Below are 20,222 nucleotides of genomic sequence, written 5' to 3' on the forward strand. Positions count from 1 at the left end.
AAATATTAAGTAAATGTTGGGTAATAATGTATAAAATATTAAGTAAATGTTACAAATGCACAAATAATTATACAATACATGCATTGTTTTGTTATTCAAATATGCTTTTTATTTTTTACAAACTAACATGAAGTCAATAATTCACAGATTTTATTCAATGCGGAAAGCTATGTTAGGAATTTTCTAGGAAAGTTTTATTCTTTCACAGACAATATATGCCAAGATTTACCTACTGTGTCAAATACAATTTTTTAGACAACGCTTCTTTTATTTTTATCTCTATTTGCATAGAAAGATACGAAAAAGATAAAACTGGTTAAATCTTATGCGATTTGTGTAGAATTTTTAAAAAAGGCACTTAATAATAAAATAATATATAAACACTTATAATAATATACACTTAAGTATTATATTACTTATATTCTCAATACATACTTAAAATAATAGTTAATATATTCAATAATAAACAATAATAAATAAAATAATAATTAATAATATACTCTTTATATAAAATTTGAGAGATAATTTTATATACTATTAATGTTCTATTATGTTTACATCCCCAGATTGTAAGAAATATTATTATATAAAGAATTAGTAAAAACAGTCTAATTTTATAAAATAACCAGGTTACAAACAAAGGTTAGCATTTAAAGGGTATTATTCGAATGTTTAAAAACCAAAATTTGAAATAAAACTCTTATAAATATAAAACAAACGATAATTAATTGAGAAGCTATTTTAAAAAAGTTACTTTATAAAAAATTGCAGATATAGATTTAATAAAGTTAACAGAGTTAACTTAAAACATTTCAGATTCCACTACGATTTATTTACGAAAATAATTCAAATGTTGATGTTACAAATGAATAAATATGATTTGTAGTTGCTAATAAGAACGTTCTTATTATTTTTTATGCTATGTTTTAGTAATCAATAAATGAATTCTCAGACTATATTGGAAAAAATCACAACAAAACAAAATAATTATTTGTAAACAAATAACAAAAAGATGAACTCACAACTCTCCACCGTAGTCCATATAACAAAGGGGAGCATAAAAATAAGTTTAATGACGAGCATCTCGCGCAAAAATCGTTTTCGTGGTTTTCATAACACTTTTATTTAATTCGCTGATTTCTTATTGTCAAAAAATTTTACTAAATTTCATAGACATCCAACAAATTAAGGATATCCGCATCACTAGCTGCACTACACCTTAGACGGGTTGCCAGATACTAATATGATCTACTGAAACTGTCGCCAGAAAAAAAAGTTTGGCAACTTATTTATTTTTTAATTTTTTTGCAAAATAATTAATTAATAAAGGTAATAATCTATTTTTTTGTAGCTGGTTTTATATCCTGTGAAGCAAAAGTTTATGAAACAGGAAATCTACTTCATGTACAATCAAATAAAAGATTATATTTGATTTTTTTGCCGTATCAATGAATTAAAAAAAAAATTTAAAATTCTTTGCTTATTTTTAACTTTAATATTAACTATCTGTTTGCATCTTTTATTATTTTTTTCAAAAGTAAAATGTTATAATATAATTATTTTTATTTATCTGGCTGCACCGCCTCACGTCGTTCGTCGCAATTTTAACTTTTTTTTTTCTTTCACTTCTGTATCTGCTCTATTGCTCTTTTGGGGTATTAACTACATCTGCAGTTCAACGCCTTTAGCTTTAAACTATTAAAGCGATTGGATATTATTAGTAAATATAATTTAGAGTGCCTGTAAATAATCCCAAAACGTATTTCGGATTCATTCCGTTCAAATATAACAAATGGCTTTGAAAAGAATTAATAAGGTAAGAAATATGTCCTCGTTAAAATGTTGAGACGATGCTGCCTACAGTACTAGGTTTGATGCAAAAAATAAAAACACGAATTGGTGTATATTTCAATAAATCTCTTTCAAACTACTTCATATTGACTTTAAATCTTCAAATTATTAGTTATAAACAGTTTTTGTTTATATTCTTGCAATAAAAAAAGTTAGGCCTACACCGATTTTGTTGTACGAATTCACATGACTTTCTTTAGTTTAGTTTTACTGACGATAATATACGCTTATATAATGTTTGTTCTTGCATTGTTTTAATGGTAAAAGCCATAAAACATTCTTCCGTTAAAATCTGGAATAAATATTGAAATTCCTCAGTTTTTTTTTTCAAATTTGTCTAGTTATTGAAAGCTTTATATTACGTATCTGCTAGTATGTTTACTTAGTAATTTTATATACATGTAATATTTTTATTAATAGAGTTTAACGGCTTACAAATTCTTGTGTTTTATGAATAAATGTTCAATTTTTAAATTTATTTAGCCACTAAATAGTGGGATCCCTTATGTCTGAGGTTATTTAATTGTTACACAAGTAATTTTATAATTTAGAGTAAGGTTACTTGTATAAAGAAAGAGAAATTGAATAAATTTAAAATATGTTCTTCTCTAAAAAATTCTTTTTAATACTGATTAATTATTATCACCACTTATCATCTTTTGATATTACGCATTTAAATTTCATTGATTTTGGGTATTTAAATCGTGAAAATATTTTGGTCTTAAATTAGAATAATTACACTGATAATGGATTTCTTATATTCATTTCTTTCATTATTAGAAAAATTAATCTCACTCATAATTAAATTTAATATTCCCAAATTTCTAATGTAGCAATTTAAGGGCAAATTTTACTACACTTCCAGTAGCAGACATACAGTACATAGTCCAGTAGTAGGTACATAGATGCTGGTGCAAAGAATCAGAGATTAATAAATTGAATTTAAATCAAAAATTAAAGAATGTGTTTTGTTTCAATCGTGATTAAATATGCTATTTTGTGATATAAATTTGGACCAGAATGCGAGGCTTACAATCAATAAACCACCATTAATTTCAAGCCTTTAAATCTGCATCATTTTATAGTGTTAAATAAAAAGTATAAATTTTATGGTAAAATAGTATAGGATGCTGAGAAATCTGGAATTTTTCCACTTCTTGATCTGTGGCTGAATAGTCGCCAAATCTTGGTAACTTCCGGGCAGTGGCCGCGATAAACTGGAAAAAAGACCTCACGGAAAAAGAACAACTGGAAGGGTTAAACTCATAGCCTTCCCCTGGCAATGTCAAATCTCTACTTTTTTTTTAAAATTCCCATTTAAAATGCAGATCGCAAAACGGAAATATTCCTGAGAAATCTACATATCTTGTAAATTAAATTAACTTCTTTTATTAAAGGAAATGATGGTATATTAAGATTTTGACATGATAGCTCTGGTAGTAGAATTGAGTCAATCTGCAGTACTATTTTTAAAAATTCAAATTTAGCTCGAGGTTTCCACACAGTCAGAGATTATTGTAAAATTCAAGCTTAGTCTACCCTATATGTAGCTTAACTTTCAAATATTAGATATTAATTCTATTCACAAAAATTTTGTTTTAATATCAAGTTTATACAATCATACTTGAGCTTTGCTCAGAAGAAAAACATACTTATACTAAACATAATAAAGAAATCAAAAAGCAAAAAAAAAAAATTGAACTGGCAGTTAATTTTGAAATAATATCTTCATTTTAAAGGAAGAAATCGAAAATTTTCTTTTATAGTGTTTATTTTAAATTTCTCCAAATCAAATTCATTACCATACCATCACAGATACTTTGTAGACAAACAAAACAAACGAACATTATCTATCGAGATAGTTAAAAATAAACGAAGGAATCATTTCTTATTTTTTTATAAATGAAGAAAGAAAAGTCTTTTTAATTTTATCTTTACTTAACTGATTCTTAGTTTTTCTGTTAAATTTTTTTCCTTCTTTTTTTGATGGTGGAAATAATCTACTTATACTGTGATAAATTGTAGCTTCCGCTGTAGTATTGGTGAGACAGATAGGGGCCAACTCCAAAGGTATAACTTGTAGCCAACCCTGTGGCAAACATCTAAATTTTTTAAAATTTTTGAAAGTTAAAACTTTTTGGCACTTTGGCGACTATAGTTGGTGCGACACATCACAATATAGAAATATCCCCAAAGGAAAATAGAAAATGTTTAACTAATTGAAATTTCTTTGTTTCAATATTGGTAATTGAATTGTTTATGACTAGTAATTATTATATATTTTCTAACTAAATATAGATAATCACAGGTAATCTTAAACTGGTTTTAATGTTCATTGTTAGTACAGAATAATTACTTTGAATGTCAATAATAATTATATCTATTGCTGAGATTAAATTTATACATCATATATTTTTATAGGTCATATATTTTTATACATCATATATTTTTATACGTCATATATTTTTATACATCATAGGTTTGCATTAGTTGGTGTAAATTTTATTGCAATTTTTCTTTTCAAAATATGAAATTTTTGTGATATTCACATAGTAATAGTTCCATTAAGAGGATTTTGAATCAATTGTTTCATATTAAAAAAAAAGTTAAAAAATGCAATAATTGGATATTTTTCTTTGCAATAAATTTTTATTTTATTTTAGGAACTACAAGATCTTGGACGTGATCCTCCAGCCCAATGTTCAGCTGGCCCTGTTGGTGATGATTGTAAGTGCTGTGAAATTATTTTAAAATTTAAAGTTTTGTTATGATAATATTTTATTATGTTATGATAAATTTTATTTTTCATTTTTTAGTATTTCACTGGCAAGCTACTATAATGGGTCCTGTAAGTATATTAATTCATTTTCTTAGATACAAAGTTCATATAAATAGCTATTTTAATTGTATTGAATTGTTATTTTTAAAAAGGATTTGCATGAGTGAAATTTGTTATACTTGTATATGTCAAATGTACAATATGATACACTTTAAAAATTAAAGAGTTCTATTTAACGGACAACTCTGTTGATTATGGTCTTTTTGAATGGGAATTTTGATATATTTACCTCATGAAAAGGTGTATTCGAGTTAAGGAACACTGAAAAAAATTTCAAAAAGTAAGATAGAAGTTGAGAAATACAAAATTAATTCTTTATTACTAAATCTATCTTTCTCTTCGGAGAAATCTACTCGTTTGAAAATAGCATGTTATGATGCAATTGAAGAGAATTTCATACTCAAAGAATTTTTTAACGTAGTCAAACTTGCTTATAACAAGACCTTAACAAGAACCTGGATGTAACAAAGAAATCAAAAATAATAGGTTTTTACAATGGAAAGTCTATTTGAGCCCATGAGTCCTTGATTTTACTGAGCAATGTTTTGTGATTCAACTTCCACTTCTCAGCTAAATTCATTTTGTGATAATACAATGTTTTTTTTTTTCTTCCTGCTAAGTGTTTTATCTGAAGTACATTTACACAGTTCAAAGCAAGTTAAATTCTTTAGTCCTAGATAAAAATAAAATGCTGTATTGTTTTCATCTGATTTTATAGACATTGAATGAGTTTTAATTATAATAAATAATTTGAGGATAATTGTTACACATTAATATTTAAAACTAACTGAAAAAATAAGATTGAATGCTGATTAAAGTATGTGAAATTGAATAAAAAAAAAAGTCATCTTTTTTATCTGTGATTAATTTATTATAATTATATAATTGTTTTAGCCATTTTCATTAGAAATATTTAGTTATATTGTTATTAAAATGTATTAAGCATTATTATATTTTATCAGAGCTTCAATTGATATATGTTTTAAAAAGATTTCCATAAAATCATTTTTTACAACCTTATTTATAGAGTGAAAATTTCTATCATTTTTAGTTCTTGCTTGAGCTGTAATGTGTAGAAAAATGTAGTTTTCTGTTTGTGTTTCATCAATACATGATGTATGTCATCGTTTCAAAGAGGGAAAGATTAATATCGAAGGAAAATATAGCTAATTTAGCAGTAATTGAGTAGTTAAAGGGATTTAAGACAGAAATTTAAAATTCCGTAATTAAAAACGATGTAAGTAATGAGCCAAGGAATAGAGAACCAAATAATAAAAAATATGGATTATTCATTTAAATATAATCAAATTTATATATAAAAAAATTTAACAATTTATGAAAGTGTTTAAAACAATAAATATTACTTTTAATAGAGCATTAAACCGAGGAAAAAGAAGAAAAATTGAAGTCTACAGATCTAACCATCAAATGGTTGTTAAACAAATTTAAGCTAGGGTTTCACATTATTTTATGACTATCTGTGAAGAAAAATCAGTAGATACATAACATGAAAGAGATTGCAACTATAAAATCTATAATTGTTCATATACTTTTTAAATAAGGACTACCTCTTTTTAAGAAATGAAATAATCTGGTCTCTGGAATTTCTCTTGCTAGGAGATACTACTAATTTTATTAAAATGACAAAAAATTCAAGTTTTTGATTCAATGTAGGTTCTAAGGGTTTTTTAGTTCAGGATAATCATTTTGACTTCTAGCATGTCACGATATTTGTAAAATCTATTGTTATAATTTAATTTTTAAAAATATCTCATATGATCTGTGTAGTAGACTTGGTTTTGTATCCTTGGCAGCAGATAAGTTGTGTACTTTGCTGAAGTATGCGTAATGCCTAAGAACTTGTATTTTGTGTTGCTTAAAGTAGTTCGTTTAATAGAAAGTTCAAAAAAGAGAAAAAATTTTATTTTATTTTAGATTTACTAGAAGTGTTTTATTGATCTTTGTTTATGATGATTGTGTTTTTGTTTATTACAGCCAGATAGTCCTTATCAAGGAGGTGTCTTTTTTCTCACTATTCATTTTCCTACAGATTACCCTTTCAAACCACCAAAAGTAAGTTTGTTTTTTACTAAGTTTTAATGTTGAGCTGCTTTTCTAGAACCCATTAAATATGAAGTTTTTTGAAAGGTTATGCTATGTTAATTTAAAAAGAAAGTGTTTGGTAATAAAGTAATTTAATATTTTTAGCTTTGGTAAAACATTTGATTAACTAAAATTATTTTTTGTTATTAGGATTATCTTATAGTAAATTAAGTTTTAGTGTATGTATAGTTATTTATGCAATTTGTATTTTATTATTTTCATATAATTATTTTTCTATGAAATTCAGATTTTACTTTTTATTACTTTGTTGAAACCATTATAGTGAAATATTGTGAGAAATTTTAGTTTTACGAACTTACTAATTAATACAAACAATTACTATGACTTTTCTTTTGTAACAAATCATTATTATGTAAAATTCTATTTACTCTTCCTGGGATACAAATGTAATATGTCTGGCACTAAGTTTTTTTTTTTTTTTCGTTTTTGTTATTTATTAACAAGAAAGTCTGAAATACTTCAATTTCTGATGAGTAATTTAATATCAAAAGGTTTATATTAAGAAGAAAAAAATTAACCGAACTGGGTTTTTAATTTGATATTAAAATATGGTAAACTCGAGCAATTTTGAATTATCTCTTAAGTTGAAATTAGATGACAAAATTCTAAATTAGGGTGGCAAAGATCTTAACTGTCCTGATTTTTGTGATAAAACTATTTTCTGATTTATAGCTTTTGTCTTTATTTCTAATTTGTGTGTATTCAGATCATCCTGTTTTCAATGAATAAAATTGTGAATATTAAGATTTCAGTTAAAGAATCCCAAGATATAAATTTTTGAATCAACTTTTTTTTTAGTATAATTAATTATTAATGCTAGTAAAAATTGTAAAGTGTAATAATTCAGATTTAGACTGTCCAATAATTATATACATGTTCAGTCACATATAGTCTTACTTACAATAGTCATTGTTTTAAAATTTTTGGACAATGACTTCACTTGTGAAAAAAATTAAGAATTTTTGCATTTTAAAATTTTATTGGCTATTAATTCCCTGTCTTGGAATTAAAAAATTAATATAAACAACAAAAAATTCAGAAATGAGATTTTTGCATAGTTCATACTTTTATATGATAAGCTATGTATTGCAAAATCTGTTTTTCAAGGAAAAATTTATCAATTTTCTGAAATTTTATTTTTGTCTTGCAAGGGTAAGAAAATAGTTGTCAAGCTCATTTTCTTGAAATCTATCATGATTTTTTCAATTGTATGGCAGATCTTTATACATTCTAGCAAATGCTTTAACCAATCTTATAAGGTAGAATTTGTAGTTTCAAAATTATTAATTTGTTTCTTTTTATCTGATTTTAAAAATGATCAATCCCAATCAATGTTGTAATTGTAGAATTATTTAATAGGGAGTAGAGGGATCATCCTCTAAATTTTATCCAAAATTAATAAGCTGCTTGTGCACTGTTTTCAAGATCCATTATACGAAAATTCATAAATGATTTTTAATTTGAATTTTCAATTAATTTGAGTAAAATTAATATTAAGCTGAATATTGTGTTCAGAAAAAAAACATAAACTTTAAAACTATATTTTAGCAATTGCACATATCACGAAAAGGAGTTAAAAGTGGGAATAAAGGAAAATCGATTTTATATACTGAATAAGATGATTGTTTTTGCATTTTTACTTTTAATTAGTAAAATTAATGGATAACATAAATTGTTATTTTACACATTTTTATTTATAATTATTAAATATTTTCAACACCAAAATTTAGGTTTTTGACGGTAATTGTCAACAAAAAAAAGGAAAATGAAAAATAATTCAAGAATTGATTAATCACTTCTAATTTTATAATAGTATTTATAATGTTTATAAATACTTCATGTTTACAATACCTAACTACCCTTACACCTAAATTTTGGGTTTCATGACGATTAAAATCACCTTTGTATTCCAAGTTAATTTTACTGTTTTGTATGAATAAGACCGAAATTCGAAACTATTATTTCGATTGATACTGAGCTGCATAGACTACAATGTAGGTGTGCTGAAACTAAATGTAATAAAATAAAGTGTAATTAGGAAATTTATTCTAGTAACTGCACTAAATATTGATTGTAATTTAATTAAATCCTTGAATTGAAAAATTAACTTATTTAAAAGAACATTATATTTTTGTAAATAATTAGTTTACTTACCAGAGATTATAGTATAGTCATAATTTATTTATCTGTGATACAATCTGTAAGAAAACGTATGGTATTGGCATTAACATAAAAATTATTCATAGTTGTTATGAATATTGAACAGTGACATTTATGTATGGCTTTTAATCCTAATTAAAACTTATTCGACTAAGGAAGGAAGTCTTTAACTGGAATACAAATTTTAGTTAAATATTGGTCAGGGGTCTGTTTAGAAGAAATTTAGGTCCGTTTACGGACCCTTCACAAAATATCTTTTCATAAAAACGGACCCTTTACAAAATGATTTTTCTTTTAATCAGACCCTTCGCAAATTAGTTTATCTTCATTATTGTTTTGTTAATCGAATAAACCCTTCCCAGGAGGGAAAACAAGAAAGATGGATGTAAACGAATTAAGTTTTGTCTTCGGCAGACGCTTCTTCCATTATTTGTGCGAAATGAGTATTCTGCATTCAGCAGTATAGGCTAAATACCAAATATTTGTTTGTTGCATCTCTAATATAGAAGCAGCAATTGCTGTTTATTTTTGAAAAATAAATTTTTTTATTTGTAATTTTACAGTGCTGAGTATAATCTTGTATCTATTTACAGTTTAAAAACTCCTTGAAAAAGTTTTTTGCAATAACCGGACCCTATTTGCACAAATTCATACAAGCAGGACCCTGGTTGAAAGAATGTGACTTAACGTTTATTTTATATTCACAAATTACGAGTAATTTTTTCTCAATTTTACAAAAACTAGACCCTTTGGAAAATGTCCGGACAGACCCCTGTTGGTATAAGGGCATATTAATTTACTGATACTATTTTTTAATACCATAAAAATTACTATTATATTTTCTGTGTATTGATCTCAAAGTATCATGAGCTGTGCAATACTTTATTAGTAAAAATAATGCTAGAAACTATTAAAGCTCTTTGTTCTGAAAAAAGTAACTATAATTAAAAATAAAGTATTTCTCTTTTGCAATAAAGTTTGTTAATATTTCATTTATGTGAGGGAAATTACGCTATTTTGAAAAGTAATTTAAATTGAGGTTTAATTTTCTGCTCTTTTTAAAGGTAGTCTAGTATGTGTTATAAACTTATCCTGATTCTTTTTGTGAAATATCCAATTTTTTCTTCTCTTTGGCTTTCTATAAAACCTGGATTTGTCATAATCTGTTATTTGCAGACTTTAAAAGCATGCAACTTAGTTTAAAAATTCAAGCCTTCCATTAAATTATGTTAAAATGACTACATTGTCACTTCAATTTTTGTGAACTTTCATAAATTGAAAAATGTTTTAAAATAGTCAAGAGTTATTTTAACAGAAATTGTTAGAACTGTTAGTTTTTTTTTTTTTAGCATAGCTAAAATTTGCAAACGTGGGCGTTTGTAAATGAGGGAATTGCCCCCATTACTTGTTATGAGGGAATTGCCCCTATTACTGGTTATGTGCTATAGCACATAAATTATGCCCTAAGTGAAAGATGCAAGACAAAAAATAAAGTTGTGCTCCTTGTGATGCTTAATTTTCCTCCTCAATAAAAAAAAAGGGACCTGTGCAATCATTTGTTTTGGTCTGGGCAAAATTAACCTAACTTTGAAAGAGAAATTTTTTTCAAGTCTATTTCTACAGAAGGACGAGATAATTTTAATTCATAATACAAAAATATCATTATTAATAGTATTGTATTTAAAAAAAAAAAAACAATTTTAAAACTGTACAAATAACAAATCTAAAACATTCTTGTAGAGATTATATAAGATTGAGTGTAAAAAAACCTAGGTGGTTTTAAGATGTCGCTGTTCAAAAATAGATTTAAAAATTGCAGTGTTTAAAGTATCACCTAGAAATTATTAGAAAAAGCTGTCAAAAAGACAGCAATAAAATACTAAAATGCCTTTATGGAAATTTACTTGTTGTAATAAAATTTGATTAAAAAAAATGATTTTAAAGAAAGTGTAGAAATTAATAGTGATAATTAACGAAAAAACGATGGATAAGACCGCAGGTACGTGGTTGCCACAGGCGACTAAAATGCAACTATTTGCTACTATTTTCAGCATGAAGCGACTATGGCAACTTTTTTACTTGAAAAAGCTTTAAAAAAAAAAGCAACTATTTTCAGGAAAAGGAGACTATTAGGAGACTTTTCTGTACTCCTAGCAATGTTTTTAGCATAAATGGGGTTGAAAACCTGCTGCCCTGAATTTCTTTTCTTAAAAAATAAAATAATAAAATTTTTAAAAAATGAAATTTTTAGATTGCAAATTTGAGTCATCACTTTTAGCAAATATATATATATATATTTGCTAAATTAATTATTGATAAAAAGGAAAATTTTTTCGAGTAAGTGTGTGTGTTTTTTTTAATACTTTTTTTTTTTTTTAAAGAAAAAGTATTTTTTGAATGAATTCTAGTAAACTAAAAGTATTTAATTTTCTAAAAATATACAAAATTTTTTATATAAAAATTTAGTGCTAGAACATTAACGTTTATATAAAAATTATCATATTTGCCACCAACTTGACTAAATGGATAATGGTATATGACAATTAAGTCATTTAATAAAATTTTAGTCTTATTTTTGTTCTCTTATTTAGGCAACTATTTTCATGCTTTAGGCCAGTGTTTCCCACACTTATGACTTTTGTGTACCCTTTTTAAATTTTTTGTAACGCTGAGTACCCCTAATAAAAAAATGAATGAATTTTTTACTATGAAAAATCGCACAAAAAGTAAAAATCACAACTGGCTGTTGACACCACTAATTATTAACTGTTAACTCTGCAAAAAATATCCAATAGAAAAATACGTAATCGTAAATTTTCATGGCTAGCTTTGTTTTTAAATAAAATTTTTTGTAATTTTCGTTTGTTGCAAGATATTTCGCATAAGAACGCGTACCCCTGCTAAACTGTTCCCGTACCCCTGGGGGTACGCGTACCACACTTTGGGAAACACTGCTTTAGGCTACTGAAAGCAACTATTTTGTTCATTTTTTTCTGTGGCAACCCTACAGGTAATACAAATTGGCATCAAACATGTGAAAAACTGATTGCCTAATTGGAAATTTACATTGTAATAACATAGTATTAAAAATAACTGGATTTTTAAAATCTTGTAGAAATCCACAAAATTAACTATCGAGAAATAAAAGGCAAATGGCTAAAAATTTGCTGCAATGAAATTGGTGGCTCAAAACAATTGTACTGAGCGAGAAACGGTAGAATAGATATTTGATATACGAAAGAATCAGCTTGATTAAAAATTCTCATAGTAATAAAGTATTAAAAAACTGGGATTTGAATAAGAATGTTTATTTATTACCAAATTATCTCTGTTCGAAATTTACTCGTAATAATGCAAAATTAAAATAATTAAATGTAATAGAAATTATTTATCTCAGGCTTGACGCTTCATTTAACTCAATTGTTGGTAGCCTCAGAACTGTCTTATATCTATCGAAAATGGACCTATTCTCTTCATAATTTATTGAAAAATGGTAAAAATGAAAAAAAAAAATTTATTTTTAAAGCAAAAAACTGGCAATTTTTTGTTTTGTAATCGATGATCAAGTAAATTTTTTGAGATGATCAAGGTTAGATTTTTTTTAATAAAATGAAGTTAATTTCATGATATTTAATTACTATAAATTTAGGTAGGGATTCGAACCTCATAAAATTTTCCTTTTTAAGTGATTTCTTCTGAAATTTTGCAGTGAATCTTCTGCAATTTTAAAAATTAGGGTTGTCAGGTATGTATTCCAAAATCAAAGATTTATATACAAACACCAGCATTAAACATTAAAGGGTAATAAAATTTCACAATTGTCATATTATTCTATAGCTGCATCCATATCAAAAATTTTTTGAAAAAGAAATAAAATTTAACTTTTATTCAATTTCTTGAAATCAATCTGAAATTAAGTTTCTGAATGTTCAAGCTCTATAGTAAGTTTATTTAATTTACAATATTTACACAACATAGATATTATTACTGAAAGTTATGCCTTGTCATAAAATGGTATTAAAATAAAAAAAATTCGTTTAAATTTAATAATGAGAAATAGACAAAGTACTCTATTTGTTAGGTAATTAAAGAACGAAAAGCTCAATGTGTAATGGATTTAGTTTCCTTGTGGTAAACTCACATGCGAGTAGTATATGCCATCTCTTCTGCAGTAACATTTACAATAAAATTTTTGATTTAAAATAATAGGGTATAATATTTTTTAATATATGTTGGTAAATTGGAAATGAAAAATTAAAATAAAAAATTTTTGTTTCAAATATTGTCAAATGTGTGTTTTCATTCCTGATTACATTGTTTAAAAACAAACTGAGGTAACGACTAATAAATCGATAAATTAATCTGATATGAATTAACTTTTAATTGCTGTTAAATAAGTACTCAATAAAAATGGTTTTAGTGTGACTATAAGATACTGAAACCTGAAACTGTGAGGGAATAAAGCAATAAAAATGTTTTAAAATACACTGAATTTTCTGGACTATAAGAAAAATAGGTAATTGGGACAACTGCTAGGTCTGAAAAAAGTTATGTTTTTTTTTATGGTTGGCCAAATCATCCTATAACTGTCCATATTCTAAACATGGTTCAGACTCTATCTTTGGTAAACAGTAATGAAATCTCAAAAGTATAAAAAATTTAAAGTTAATGTGTGTCAATTGAATCATTACCATTCCTACATTAAATAATACCATGATATACCCATATATCAATATACATATTAAATGTCTTTGAAATTGATATTATTTGTACTCTTTAAGATTGTTACTTTTATTCATTCAAAAAAGTTGAGTTATGTCTGTTTATTAATAAATGTTTTTAATTTTGATTGAAACTTTTAAATATTCATACATAGCTTTTGTAAAATACATTGCTCAAATCTATATGTGACTCATGATTTATAAATTAAAATATTTTTTTCTTCTTGAAAACAGGTAGCGTTTACTACTAGAATTTATCATCCAAACATCAACAGTAATGGTAGCATTTGCCTGGATATTCTACGCTCACAATGGTCACCAGCTCTAACAATATCTAAGGGTAAACTTTTTCGTGTTCATGTAGTCATCTGATTGTTTTTAGGGTCTGAGAATTCATTCCCTTTTTCTATTGTTAATTTTTTTTTATTCCATCGCTTTTCAATGAACTAAATTAAGTTTAATTTATTGATTATCATAGTTTAAAAATTTATTATATGTTAATAAGCTTTAAATAACAAAACTTGTAATAAAGTCCAACATTTTGAGATAACATTTTAAAATCTTATTCACAGTGCGTTCGTTTTTAAGAAGTGCTTAAAGGTGCTTGTTTTTGGTTTACGTTTTTTTTAAAGCCCTTAAAGGTTACTTTTTATATTTGGTGTTTGTAAAAGGTGCTTTTAAGAAGAGATTTTTATCTTTGCCATATCAATTGTCGTTCTACATTGCAAAAAATTCATGATTTTTATAATTTTCTCTACAATATTTATCAGAAACTAGTTATTTTATTATGATTATGTAAAGTTTTTGAAAATGTTTTTGAATTTTATTGATTTTATGTTCATAAATTAAGAACTTTAAAAGGATAGAAAAAATTTTGTTACTGTATGGATCCAATTTTTTTTTTTTTGGATTAAAAATGTTTTTTTTTAGTGCTTAAAAAGTACTTAAAAGGTGCTTTTTCTTGATGAAAAATCAAGCTACGCACCCTGTTATTCATGTATCTGTTTCTCAGAATGCTAATGAAAAACAAAGTGAAATTTTAATGCAGTTATATATACATACAGTGCAACCTCGGAAATCCGGACTGCTGGGGGGTTTGGAGGGTCCGGAATTCTGAAATTTTTGGATTTTAGATACCTTACTTAAATTGATAGAATTATCGAAGTTTCTAATTCGCCAGGCCGATTTCGCGATTAAACGCGTGTGTGAAGACCTCGGATGTCAATTTTAACTTAACATTACTCACTTGAAATAAGAGACATTCAAAATCAAACTTTCGTTATTTCCCCCTGTAATTGATTGTTTAGATAACATAATATTACAGGGATGAGATTTTTCCGCTTTTTAGCTGATTTCCGCTTTTTTCACTTTTATCTCTTGAATTTCAGCTTTTTATCAAAAATTCAGATTTTTCTAAAAATTTCACTTTTTTTTATAAGTATTCAGCTTTTTCAGAAAACTCACCCATTTTCAAAGAGAAACACAAAATTCAAACTACATAGCTACCAATCCTTTCTCATTTTTACTTATTTTAGCTATTTTCTCCCCTTTTACTCGCAGCAGATAAGATTTTCCGAATTTTTTACCCGCCCTCCAGATAGATCCGATTTTTGTAGTTCAAACGACGCTGTTTCTGACAAGCCATTTAGAGGTCCCAAGCCTGGAGTCTGCCAATATCTCGATTCTTATTCACACGATTTTAATATCAAACATAGCTTTTCATATTTGCGTGTTGAGATTCTTATTCACACGATTTGAATATTGTATGTCGTGCTTCGTATTTACGCCTTTTTAAAAACCTATGAAGCGATTCGTATTCCCGCAAGTTTAAAATTCAATGTCTTGATTTGCTCATGCTGTTTATAATATCAAACATTGATTTTCATTTATACGTGATTTTAAAATAAGGCATTGGGATTCGCATTCACGCATTCTAAAAATTATGCATCATAATTCTTATTTATGCAATCTAAAAATTACGCATCATGATTCGTATTTACGCGATCTAAAAATTATGAATCGGGATTTGTATTTACGCGTTTTAAAAATTCTATATCCCAGTTTGTATTTTCTCATTTTCAAAATCGTATATCTAGTTTCATATTCATGTGATTTCAAAATCCATAATTGTTATTCATATTCACACAATTTTAAGATCAACTCTCGCGATTCTTGTAAGAAGTAAATTTTTTTTAAAAATTAGTTACTATAAAAGTGATTGTTTTTCTAACGACGATTATTAGTATGTATATGTAAGTGTTACAACATCAGAGAAACTGGAAGGGAATATATTCAAAACTTACATTCTGTGCTAGCAAAGAAGAAAAAATAGGATTTGTCACAAAATGTTTGAAAATGGACTAACGACTAAATATAGCAAACATAAAAGATATAGGAAACAAAAGCAATAACTTAAAAAGGGATTCAATTTAATTTTTTTTTTGTTGGAAAAAGAGTTAATAGTTAAAAGAGTTAACTCATCATCAAAATTTTATTTGTAATTGCTGTTATTTATGCTATAAAATGCAAAATTCTTATCAAATATAAAACAATTATCTAAACAGTTGCTGATTGTCATGTAATTTTTCAAACTAAAATACCAATTTTTGTATGTTAAGGAGTTACTATATATTTCTACTTCACTGTTATTGATATGTTTCAAAGGGCTGTAGTTAGATTAGACTATAACATGAACATAATGATTTGGTTCATTGTTAAAGTTTTTTTTTTCCCAATATAATTTAAAAAGTAATATTACTGATATATTTGCTATAAATCACATAACAGTATTTATTAAAAGAAATGAAATATTAATGTATATTCTCAGTAGTTTTAATTTGCTAAACCAAGTAGTTTTTCAAGTAATATGTGAACTGAGGAAAAATATAATTTCCAGCTTTATTTTTTCAATTGGTAATTTTTATTTTCACTAAATGTTAAGTATCAATGTAGTCGTTTTTATAATAATAGATTAGTACGCAATTGTATGTCAACACATTATTTATTACCTTAAACTGTCTGGAATTTATTATTAAAGGGCTGCGCTTGCGTAAAATTTACTATCGTGGAAATTCAGCTTTTTTGCCTTTTGGCTAATCTCATCCCTGATATTAGCAATTAAAACTAAAAATATATGCTTTTAAAAGGTGAGCTGAATTTCAACTTATAACTGAAACAGGTGCTTCTAGGCTAGACTGTTCTAGCTGATAGTAATCCTTTTTTTGTTGGGGGGTGAAAGAACTTGTCCCTGCCTCTTAAGCTTCAAGGTAAAGAAAGAACCAGTTTTATTTCTTCACAAGGGGGAAAAACAAAGTGGTAGAAGAATTCCTCCTCCTGCACACCTTATCTATCAAAGAATATAGAGGGGATTCCCCTCTGTATTCTTTGTTATCTATTCAGAGCTGATAAGAATGACTGAAATTTCCTTATCAGCTATGCCCTTTCATTCACTCCCCACCCCTACCTCTTCATCTACTGCTTCATTGTTTTAGAAGAGTTGGGGATTTGCTCTTACATTTAAATTTTTATTTATTGTTTTTTTGGGAAATTTTTTCTGACAAACTAGACATAAGAGTCTGGATTTTCGAGATCGTACTGTATATATTTATCTGGTTGAGTAAAAAGTTTTCTACCAAAAAAAAATGATCTTGTAAAATGATAAATACATTCAAAATTAGCAAGATGAGGATAGTAATCTCCATTCAAATTAACAATGGTCTGCTAGCATTTTGACAATTTTTCAATCCCTTCTGCAAAGAACTGTGGTGTGGGCGAGTTTAGAAAGCAATCAACCTCATTTATGACCTCGTCATTTGAATGGAAATTTGTGTCATCAAGGTACAGATAGCGATTCAAAGACTCCATGTTTGGGCTGTACGTTGGATGTTACATCCAATCCCACTCCAGCGTGTAGGGCGTCCAGCTGGTCATTGCACTAACATGTGGTGGCTTGATGAAAGAGAATCGCATTCCTTCGGAACTCGTTTTTTGTGAATGGCATCGCTAACTTTAATTAGCATATTGCTATATATTGTACAGTTGATAGCTTGTCTGCTTTTCATGTACTCCTTTAGATAATTCCACTAGATACAGAGAATCCCTTTCTTGTTGGTTAGTGCTCGTCTTACAACCGAACCTGCTGATTCCTCGGTTGCTGACCACTCTCCTTTATGGCTTGTATTGTTGTAGTACACCCATTTTTCGTCACTAGTCGCAATTCTGTCCAGAATGTTCTCTTCTCTTTGATCTCTGAGCAGAGCCATACAGGCCTTACTCTTTTCTTCAGCAGTCAATTTGTGAGGAACCCAGCGGGTAAACTTAAACTTTAGATTTATGCATTTGAGAGCATTGAATATTGTTTTTTGGCAAATGTCAAGTTCTAAAGCAGTAGTTCATGGTGAAATATTTCTGTCTTGATCAATGATTTGCTTTTACTGGTGACAATCAACCTCAATAGGGCAGCCAAAATGTAGTTCATCTTCAATGTTGAAATCTCCTGCTTTTAACTTTCGAAACAAACTTTACTGTATCATAAGAAATAGTATTGAAACCTAAACTTTCACACAATTTTTGGTGGCACTCAGTTGCACTGAGTTTTATTTCTGAACTCCTAGTACATAATCGTTCTGATCTGTTGGCATGATAGTTCCATTTTGAGCACTTTTTTAGTGCACAAGATAATAAAGTTTTAACAAACAAATTGTAGAGCTGTATAGTTCCAACTTTTAGCTTTAGAATGCAGAAACCTGTTGGGTCAAAGGTAACTACCACGTGAACGGCTGATGTTGACGCGGAGGTATCTCCCCTTGGTGGAAGACTTTTTACTCAACCTGATATATTATATGCACACACAGAGAGAAAACATGGAGGAAAATAAAGATTTATGAAAGGAAAAATAAGGATTATTAAAATACAATATTTAAAAAAAAGATAATCTTGTTACTAGCTCACACGATTACATCAGCAAAAAAGAGTGCTTTCTTGTATTGTATTAATATAGCAAAAGCAAAATATAACAGTGTTAGGAGCACCCAACATTTTTTTTAACGAATATAGAACATATTAAGTTAAAATATACAAACGTAATCATATCAAGCAAAAAATAGAAAATAAAATGCACAAATCAAATGTATTTACACTTACTGGCATCTTTCAAACATGATTTAAAAATATTTTTGTAATAAGTCTGCCAGATTACTAAATATGAAAATAGAAGCGTAAATAGGGGATAGATGGATCATTTTATGGCGCGTTTGATTTGTGAGTTTCCTTGAATTGACCTGAATCTGGATGTGTACAAGGTAGTAATATAATACTGTTTGAAATTAAAATTTATAATTAATAAGGTTGAATTTTGATCTTTCAATTTTAATAATTTTAGAGAAATTAAGATTTTTAGCCACAGATTTGCCTGGATATACATACATTTGTATGAGTAGTTTGGTTTGTTACGCAGAAACCTCCCTAATTCTTAATTTAATTAGAATCTCCAAAACTACATTGTATTTTAATATTGCAACTGTATTTCTAAATCTTAAAATAATTGCTTATGCAAGGCGGCAGTAACTGAATATTGCTTACAAGCAGTACAATTGTATTTTTCTTTTTAAAACAAATTTAGAGTAAGATTATTTTTTCTTTAAAAAAAAAAAAAAAAAAGATTAAAGTCAAGTTATATCAAATTGCAATTAAAAGAACTTTGGTGCCATTTATAATAGATTTTCTTTCATCATATGTAATGCTTTATTTTGCTCTTTATTGTTATTGTTTAATTTTGTGTCTTATTCCTTTTATTTTTAGTTTTGCTATCTATATGCTCTTTGCTTTGTGATCCAAATCCAGATGATCCTTTGGTACCAGAAATAGCTAAAATTTATAAAACTGACCGAGAGAAGTACAACGAGCTGGCCCGAGAGTGGACAAGGAAATATGCTATGTGACCTCTCTTAATTAATTTGATATAAACTAGCGCTTCTTCCATTACACCATATTACTTTCTGCTGTTTCCTGTTCTGGTCAATGCGGTTATTTTTGGGGGCCAGTTCTTATTATTGAGATTTGTGTAGCATTGAATTTAAGTGAAAAAAATTGACTCTTAAATTATTAAATTTTATACTTCTATATTGTGAGAAAAATAATTGGTGTTCTAAGCTATTGTAAATTGTTGCAAGAACAAAAAATCCTTGCATTTTTATGCTTAAAAAACTGGCAGTCCTCTTTAATTTATTATTTTTTTATTTTATTATTATTCAGGGCAAGATGTTGTTGCAACTTATAGTTCACCTTGCACCTGTTGTTATTTTGTTACTTGAATGTACATTAAATTAAAGCAATCACTATGCTCAATTTCTAACTATATATTAGATGACAGTTTCTATAACCAGAACTGGAAATCCATCAATCCAGTGGAAGACATGGCCAGACATATTATTGTGTCAATGTGTAAATGTAATTTTTTTTCCCCTTTTCTCCTCTGAAATGAATACTGACTTGTGCTGTGTAAATAAAACTTTTTACATCTGCCAGAA

At 27.1% G+C, this 20,222-nt stretch overlaps 2 protein-coding genes across 2 annotated transcripts in view; one reads left to right on the forward strand and one right to left on the reverse strand.

Annotated features, from left to right (window-relative positions):
* The window catches only part of kuz (zinc-dependent metalloprotease kuz), a 50,437-nt gene extending 49,171 nt beyond the window's left edge, over positions 1 to 1,266 (reverse strand). The window contains exon 1 of the mRNA XM_043039550.3: positions 1,023 to 1,266. Within this exon, the coding sequence (XP_042895484.1) occupies positions 1,023 to 1,083 (61 nt within the window). The 5' untranslated portion in view covers positions 1,084 to 1,266. The remainder of the gene's footprint in view (positions 1 to 1,022) is intronic.
* A 358-nt stretch (positions 1,267 to 1,624) lies between these two features.
* eff (ubiquitin-conjugating enzyme E2 eff) lies at positions 1,625 to 20,222 on the forward strand. The gene is made up of 6 exons (XM_016049813.4): positions 1,625 to 1,816; positions 4,515 to 4,578; positions 4,668 to 4,699; positions 6,686 to 6,763; positions 13,930 to 14,035; positions 19,495 to 20,222. The coding sequence occupies exons 1-6, from the start codon at positions 1,793 to 1,795 to the stop codon at positions 19,632 to 19,634; spliced, it is 444 nt and encodes a 147-aa protein (XP_015905299.1). The 5' UTR covers positions 1,625 to 1,792; the 3' UTR covers positions 19,635 to 20,222.

This window comes from Parasteatoda tepidariorum, chromosome 5 (assembly GCF_982258835.1).
Source record: "Parasteatoda tepidariorum strain Cologne lab strain chromosome 5, Ptep-v5.0, whole genome shotgun sequence".
Lineage (NCBI taxonomy): Eukaryota > Metazoa > Arthropoda > Arachnida > Araneae > Theridiidae > Parasteatoda > Parasteatoda tepidariorum.

Bases quoted from the DNA above. Each gene is read 5' to 3' on its own strand.
- eff (XM_016049813.4), top strand. From the start codon at position 1,793: ATGGCTTTGAAAAGAATTAATAAG. The intron at 1,817-4,514 runs GTAAGAAATATG...ATTTTATTTTAG, and splicing joins CTTTGAAAAGAATTAATAAG to GAACTACAAGATCTTGGACG. The intron at 14,036-19,494 runs GTAAACTTTTTC...TTTTATTTTTAG, and splicing joins AGCTCTAACAATATCTAAGG to TTTTGCTATCTATATGCTCT.